This window comes from Fragaria vesca, unplaced genomic scaffold (assembly GCF_000184155.1).
Source record: "Fragaria vesca subsp. vesca unplaced genomic scaffold, FraVesHawaii_1.0 scf0513139, whole genome shotgun sequence".
In the NCBI taxonomy this organism is placed as follows: Eukaryota; Viridiplantae; Streptophyta; class Magnoliopsida; order Rosales; family Rosaceae; genus Fragaria; species Fragaria vesca.
This window is the reverse complement of record NW_004443446.1, coordinates 277,325-284,943: the sequence shown is the minus strand read 5'-3', so window position 1 is coordinate 284,943 and position 7,619 is coordinate 277,325. Positions and strand designations below refer to the sequence as shown.

The 7,619-nt window shown below is 42.3% G+C and overlaps 1 protein-coding gene across 1 annotated transcript; it reads right to left on the bottom strand.

Moving 5' to 3' along the window:
- Positions 1–1,942: 1,942 nt before the first annotated feature.
- On the bottom strand, positions 1,943–2,560 carry LOC101303385. The gene is made up of 2 exons (XM_004309878.1): positions 2,458–2,560; positions 1,943–2,361 (listed from the first exon to the last, which is right to left on the bottom strand). The coding sequence occupies exons 1-2, from the start codon at positions 2,558–2,560 to the stop codon at positions 1,943–1,945; spliced, it is 522 nt and encodes a 173-aa protein (XP_004309926.1).
- Between the last annotated feature and the right edge of the window lie 5,059 nt (positions 2,561–7,619).

Genomic DNA, 7,619 nt, shown 5'->3' with positions numbered 1-7,619 from the left:
CGTAGTAGCCCTATTTGAGTGTTTAATCATATAGGGGGTATGGACACATATTTATACACCCGTCTGTCCACCTTGATGGCGTAGTGTAGCACCGCATTAAGGCGTGACGTGAGCGTTGGACGCGAGCGTAGTAGCCCTATATAGACCCATGAATTTATATAGGGAGTATGGACGAGTGTAAATACATACATATATTATAGAGTCTGAGAGGCTCGATATTTTATGGGATAAAAGTTTTATCGGTTGCGGCATGCATTCGATTTTTCCTTAGAAATTAATTTGGGGAAACATAAATATTTTATTTATTATTTTATTTTTGTCCACTCACTCTAACGTTATTAAATGTTTTCCCCTGGGCCCTTTGTTTTAAATTGCCCAGTCTGCAGAGTTCGGGTTGGATCTAGTAGGAGACGAGGCATAGTCACCCGCATTTCCGCTAGTTTTCGCCAGTAGGTTACCTGTTCAACCTACTCGTGTTTTCTTGCTTCCGCTTGTGTTTAGTAGCTCTGAATACTTTGGGATTATTGTATATTATGTGAGGTTCGGAAGTGTTGAATTAAGAGTGTAATATGAAATTTTCGAGTTAGGGTTGTCCATCTGCAAGGGAGATTTTCTTAATCTTTTCAGTAAATTTTCCTTGGAGGTGGTCCCCGCATGACTTACTCTGGGTTTCAGGGTGAAATTCGGGGTGGGTCGTGTCAAATCAAAACTTCTACCAAATTCTTGAACAAGCTTGTGGAGAATCAACAAGCACCAAACACACGTGTCGATTCATCCGCTATCAAGCTAAAGAACGTTCATCACGTGACACCTCTCGTGGCCCAAATTCGACCAAGATCAAGCCTCTACGGCCATTGGTCAACTTTCTTCTACAAATCGTCAAAACGATAAGAAGAACAAACTATAATTATTCGATTCAAGATCAAGTCTTGGTCACCCTTGGATCAAATCAACGTTGGAGATCGAATCAGAGGAAATTCTTATTAAAAGAATACCCACAGAGATTGTAACCCATAAATTCATTAATACAAATATTTTACTTTGTACACGTGTCTTTCTGTTATTTGTCGTAGATAATTTCGTGTTTACAAAATTGGCACGCCTAGTGGGACGATCCTGCCTCTCATCTCTTTCTCCGACGATCTCGTCATCCTCATCACATGGAATCGAAGATGATGCAAATCAAATCGAAAAACAAGACCAACAAGGTAGCTACTCTGAAAAGCGGTAGAAACCTTAGCGGTCATGTTGCTCATAGTGAGTCATTTCAACTCACAACATTCAACCTTCATTCCTCAAAGCAGTTTCAGCCAATTGATGCTTGTACAACAATGGGGGCAAACCTCTTGAAGCAAAGACGTTCAACATCGTCAGGCAACTCGAGGAAACATTATCCTTCGCCCACACCTGAAGTTGATTCGAAGACAGGTCCACACTCTTGGAATTGCCTCTTGACTATCAAATTGAAGCGATTCTAGAAGATTTTTGTCTTTTGTTGGTGATTTTGTGATCAACTTGGAAGGAGCGTAATCTCAAGTTATGGGAGAATAAGGTACGATCCCACAACCAATTTTTCTACCAGATTTGTACTTATATCATGTTGTTGAAATCAATTATAGTTAAAAAGCAAAGAAGTAATCGCCAATATCAACCTTCGACTTCTCCAATTGGGTGGTTTAAAACCAGTTTGGATGGAGCATTTAAGATAGGTGCTGGTAGAGGAGGTATTGGAGTGGTGATTCGAAATTATGAGGCTCAAGTAGTAGGAGGGTGTTGTGTCAGGATTGAGAATGTTAATGCTCCAAACCTAGTTGAAGCAATAGCTGGGAGGATTGCTTGCGAAATAGCAAGTGTAGTTTGTATTTTTTTTTTTTTGGCGAGAGGAAACAACAAAGAGAAAGAAAAAGACAAAAACAAAATAAAGAAAAACAAGGGCAGACTGCTAATGAGGACATGGCAGTCCATCATACACCAGAATATTCATCAAGGAGGAAGGAGGGTTCGACACCCAATCTGAGGGGCAAGAATCCGATAGGGCAAGGGCATCGAAGTGGTCTGCTGCACGGTTTGCCTTTCTGCTGGTCCATAACCAGCTGATTTGCCGGGTTGAGGAGAGGTACCGGGCTTGAGCAAAGAGGTTTGCAACCCTCCAATCTGAAGGAGGGGTTCTTGAGATCATGGCGTTGATGAGAATTTGAGAATCAGAGGCAAAAACAACTGGGCATGGGTTCAGATTGCTTAACAACAAAAGACCATCGCAAATTGCAATTAGTTCTGCTTCTAGAGGAGATCGAGTGAGGGCGACTCCAGAGTGACCAGCAATCATCGCAGCATTGTTGTTTCGAACAATTACCACCATACCTGCAATTTTTGTGTCTGATTTTCAAGCAGCATCAGAGTTGATCTTGAGAGCATTAGGGGGAGGGGGGTTCCAAGTTTCTGTCGCTGAAGAGCTACCGGGAGAGCGATCCTCTTCTGAACTACTTTCGGACTTATTCTTAGGCTTGTGGACTTGTAGAAACTCTTCAGCAGATTTGTGGGCAAGAAGAGCTACCTTCATCGGATTTGGCTCACTGTGATTGAAGATACATTTGCATCTATTTGTCCAAATTGACCAGAGAAGGAAAGAGATATGGGTTATGACTTCCTTGTGGAAATTGGCCGAATGGAGTTGCTCGAGCCATCGGAATATGGTTGTGAAGGATTGCAAAGGTATCTGATAACCCATTGGGTGCGCAAACCAGGTAGCTACTGCCCATGGGCAAGTGAAGAGAGCATGTTCGATTGTCTCAGGATATTGATTGCATATAGGGCAGATGGGGCTTCTAGCAATATGTTTTCTGTGTAGGGCTTCTTTGGTTGCTAGGATGTTATTGATGGCTTTCCACATGAACATTTTGATTTTCGGAAGTGTTCTAATTTTGGGAAGCCACTTCCAGAGCTTTTGAGAGGGAGAATGAGAATGGCTTGGGTGTGAAGCAGGTTGATTAGCTTTTCTGGAAGCAAGATAGTGGTAACCTGACCTCACTGAGTAAACTCCATTTGTTGTATGTGGCCATATGAGTTTGTCTTCCATCTCTTGATTGATAAGGCGGATTGAGAGAATTTTTGAACAAATGGAGGGGGTGATATGGTCTTGAACTGATGAGAGATCCCAAGAGTTCGACTGCCAGTTTATTAAAGTCTCAACTTTGTCATGCAGATTACCTCTTGCTGGACAAATAGGAGCTGGGGGCGAAGAAGGTACCCATTGATCAGACCAGAGGTTCATTGACTTACCATTCCCTATTTCCCAAAGAGTTCCGGCTCGAATAAGGTCTTTTCCAACTAGGAGACTATTCCATAACCAAGAAGGAGAGGGACCTTTTTTTGCTTCCAAGATTGAAGACTCGGGATGGTAAATCTGTTTTATGACTTGAGCTGACAGAGAGTTTGGGAATTGGTGGAGTCTCCAAACTTGTTTTGCTAGCAGAGCATCGTTAAAATCCTCGAAGTTTCTGAAACCTAAACCACCTTCTGATTTTAGGAGACCTAGGGCCTCCCATGCCTTCCAATGGATGCCTGAAGAAACTGAATTTCCCCACCAAAAGTCACTCAGAGTTGAGTTGAGATCTTTACAGGTAGACTTTGGAAATTTAAAGCATGACATTGTATATGCAGAGATTGCACTTGCTACTGACTTTATGAGGACCTCTTTCCCGGCTTGGTTAAGGAGTGACTACTTCCAATTTGCCACTTTTTTCTTGATTGCATCTTTGACAAAGCTAAGAGCTTTGCGTTTCGATCTTCCCCATATAGTTGGAAGACCCAAGTATCTGCCCGGATTAGTGACAATCTTCATATTTAGCACAGAGCTAATGAGATGAATGATTTGCGGAGGAGTGTTAGGACTGAAAAAAGGGAGGACTTGTCAATGTTGATTCTCTGTCCTAACGCTGAGCAGTAGGTGTGTAAGATATCTGATAAATTGAGACAGTTGTCCAAAGTGGCTTTCAAGAAGAAGAGAGAATCATCCGCAAAGAGAAGGTGGCTAATTGGCATTTGTTGAGGACTCAATCTCACTGGTTTAATCATATTGGAAGCTGTTGCTTTAAACAACATCTTGGAGAGCACATCGTTAACAAAGAGGAATAAGAACGGTGAGAGCGGATCACCTTGTCTAAGACCACAAGTTGGGTAAAACCACTGACCTGGTTTACCATTTAGAATGATAGAGTAGCTCACCGAACGGACACAGCTCATTATCAGATTCGTCCAAGAAGTGGAAAAACCAAGCTTGATCAGAACTTTTTCCAAGAAATCCCATTCGACTCTGTCGTATGCCTTGTTCATATCTAGCTTTAGGCCGAAGACTCCTTCATCCCCAGATTTTTGCAACTTGATGTGGTGAAACACTTCATGAGCCACCATGATATTATCTTGAATGAGTCTTTCGTTCACAAAAGTTGATTGGTTTGTTGATATGAGAGCCGGCATCAGAGGCTTGAGCTTGTTTGCAATGATTTTTGCAAGAATTTTATATGAGAAGTTGCAAAGGGCAATGGGGCGAAATTGACCAGCCTTGGTAAGGGAGTGCACTTTTGGAATCAGAGCAATATGGGTTTGATTGAGGTTCTTGATCAGCTCTGATGAATTATGGTGATGAATGGCAGACATATGGATCACTTCTTTTATTGTTTCCCAGTGATGTTGGTAGAAAGTCCCAGAAAAGCCGTCTGGACCTGGTGCTTTCAAAGCTCCGAGATCGAAAGTTGCACATTTAACCTCTTCCAAGGATATGTTAGCTTGCAGGTTTAAATTCATCTCCTCTGAGACCAAAGGATCGATGAAATCAAGAACTTCTTCCCATTGTTGAGGACCTTTGGAGGTGAAAATGCCTTGAAAATAATCGAGGAAAGTGTCAGCTATCTCATTCTCTTTTTGAATCCACACACTGTTATCATTCTGAATCCTCAAGACTTTGTTGAAGTGACGGCGTTGAAGAGTTGTCTGGTGAAAGAATCTGGAGTTTCAGTCTCCTAATTTTAGCCAAGATATGCGAGAGCGTTGCTGCCAATACTTTTCATCACGCCTCCAAAGAGTTGAAATGTTTTCAGTGATATCTTGGAGTTGAGGAGTGACTTCCTGATCTTCAGATTCATACAGGGCCTCAAGGTCTTGGATTAGAGATCTTACTTGCGCATGGGAGGTAGGAAAGGCAGTTCTACTCCATTTTTTCAGAGCTAGAGTGGACTCCCCAAGATTTGTAATCCATCTTCGCATAGGATTAGCCAAGCCTTCAGTTCTCCAAATTCCTCTAATCAAAGGAATACATTCTTCATGATCATTCCAGAAATTCTCATATCGAAACAATGGTTTACCTTTTGTTTCGGCAGGGAGAGTGTCAATTAGAATTGGTCGATGATCTGACCCAATTTTTGGCAGGTGAAACACTTGAGTTTTTGATTGAGATGTGCACCAGTGTATATTTGCCATTGCCTTATCAAGCCTTTCTTTGATGAACACTTTCCTATTTCGGATGGCAAACCACGTGTATTCAGGGCCTTGAAAGTTGAGATCTCTGAGCATAGCATTTGAGATGAAATCTTGGAAAAGCTTAATTCTCCATATCTCAGGTGGAGCTCCACCCCATTTCTCAAAAGACCATTGGATTTCGTTGAAATCTCCAATACAAACCCAGGGAGAGGACCGAGGAGTGAACCGGGAATACATCAAACGCCAGAAAGCTTTTTTTTCATTTTCATGGGGATTGCCATACATGAAGGTCATATTACAAACAAAAGCTTCAGAATGAAAAGTTACAACCGTGTCGATAAAATTTGGAGAGAAATCGACAATTGAAATGGAAACAGAGGAAGACCACAAAAGAGCAAGGCCTCCACCGGTTCGGACCGGATCGACTGTGAAGTGATCATTGAACTTCAATTTCCTTTTCCAGCTGGAAATTTGATCACTTTGCTTTCTTGTTTCCATTAGAAACAGGATCTGAGGAGATTGGTTTTTACACAATCTTGGAAGAGCCTGGATTGTCAGGGGTGATCCAAGACCCTGACAATTCCATGATATGATTCTCATTGGTGGTCTGTGGCTGCCCCCGGCCAGCCACCACAGCCATTTTCCTTTTCCATGTCAGAGAGATCGATAAATTGGACTTCAGGAGGGTTTGGATTAGTTGGGTTGTCATAATACGACGTTTGGACCTGCTCTTCTCTTTGAATTCGGACTTCATAGAGACTTTCTTTACTCCACATATTACTTTGAACTTGACTTGCTCTATCTTGGTTATAGGAAATCTATGCCTCTCCCATTTCTTGTTTCAGCCAAACTTTTGCATTGCTTTTTCCTCCACCTTTGTTGTTACCCTTTCCTTGTCTCCGGTTTTTGGTTCGGGTTCTGGTGGGAATTGAAACTTGAGGTATCACCTTTTCAAGCTCAGGGGTAATGAACTGGAAGTTATCTTCTACTTGAGGTTCTGGTGGGCAGACTCTTTTGGGGTGAGGGATATCTTCTGTTTCTTGGCTTCCCCTTTTCAGGTTAAGAGTCTCGAAAGTAGAAGAAATGAATGTGATGTTGGAGTCTGTGGGGATGGGGAAGCTTAGGCCATAAGGGTCATGGAAGTTGGAACTTGGGATACAGGGAAGAGAAGGGGTTTGTGGGCTGGTGAAGGTGGGGGTTAGTAGAGAGGCAAGGAGTTGTGACATTTGGAGGGGGGAAGGGCTGAGTATGGGGGAGTTTTGAAAGTGAGTTTGGTTTGGAGTTGAGAAGTGGAGTGGTATTGGGTTTGGGTTTTGGTGGTGGGTTGGGTATTGAAAATGGATTGGTTCAAGGAGACGAGGTGGGATCTCTGATGGGCCTGCTGCACAGTCATTTTGCATTTCGGATAGGGGGAAGGCTATATGTTGAAACATATGTGTGGCTTGGAATTCGAGAAAAGCATTTGGGGCAATATTGTTTGGATTCGACCATTGGGAGTATTTGGTTCGAGGAATCTCTTCCACCTGTTCCTCACATATTTTTGCTTTGCCCTTGTCTCTTTGATCCCCTTGGAAGTTGTTATTTTCATGGTTGTTTCTATCTGATCTGGATTGCTCATTCTGCTTTATAACGGTGGCTTCCGGGTTGGGCTCATTGATGGTTAAGACTCCAGCTCTCCTCAGATATTGAGGAGTGATATCAAAACCAGGTGGCGGCATGATTTCATACAGATGCAATGGGGGAGGGATGTGGAGTTCTTCTTGTTGGGGGTTGGGGATGAGCATCATTGGGAACCGTTGTGGAAAGTTGTCGTTTTGTGTGTTTGGGTTCACTGGATGTAACATCCCGGACCTAATTTTACCCTTTTTACTGGGTATTTGACGAGTTAATGAGGAATTTAACCGTGCTTGTAATTTGGTAATTTATCACTCGAGTTTATTGTCGAGTTTTACTCAAAATGTTAAATTCCTCTTTTAAGGGCTCGATTGTAGTATGTGTCGACATGGGTTCAGCGGTGCCTATAGATGATTTATCAGAGGTTTGGTTAAGTATAGAAATTATATTTTCGGAAGCAAATAACGTTTAATCCAGGCTGTCATATCTATTAGGGCTTTGATCTGGGTCGTAGAATTTAAGCTTAAAAG

What these genes read in the sequence shown, in the direction of transcription:
- LOC101303385 (XM_004309878.1), bottom strand. Translation starts at nt 2,560, where the DNA reads ATGAAGGTAGCTCTTCTTGCCCACAAATCTGCTGAAGAGTTTCTACAA. An exon ending in AGAAGAGGATCGCTCTCCCG is followed by an intron (nt 2,362 to 2,457) that starts GTAGCTCTTCAG and finishes CAAAAATTGCAG; the next exon opens with GTATGGTGGTAATTGTTCGA.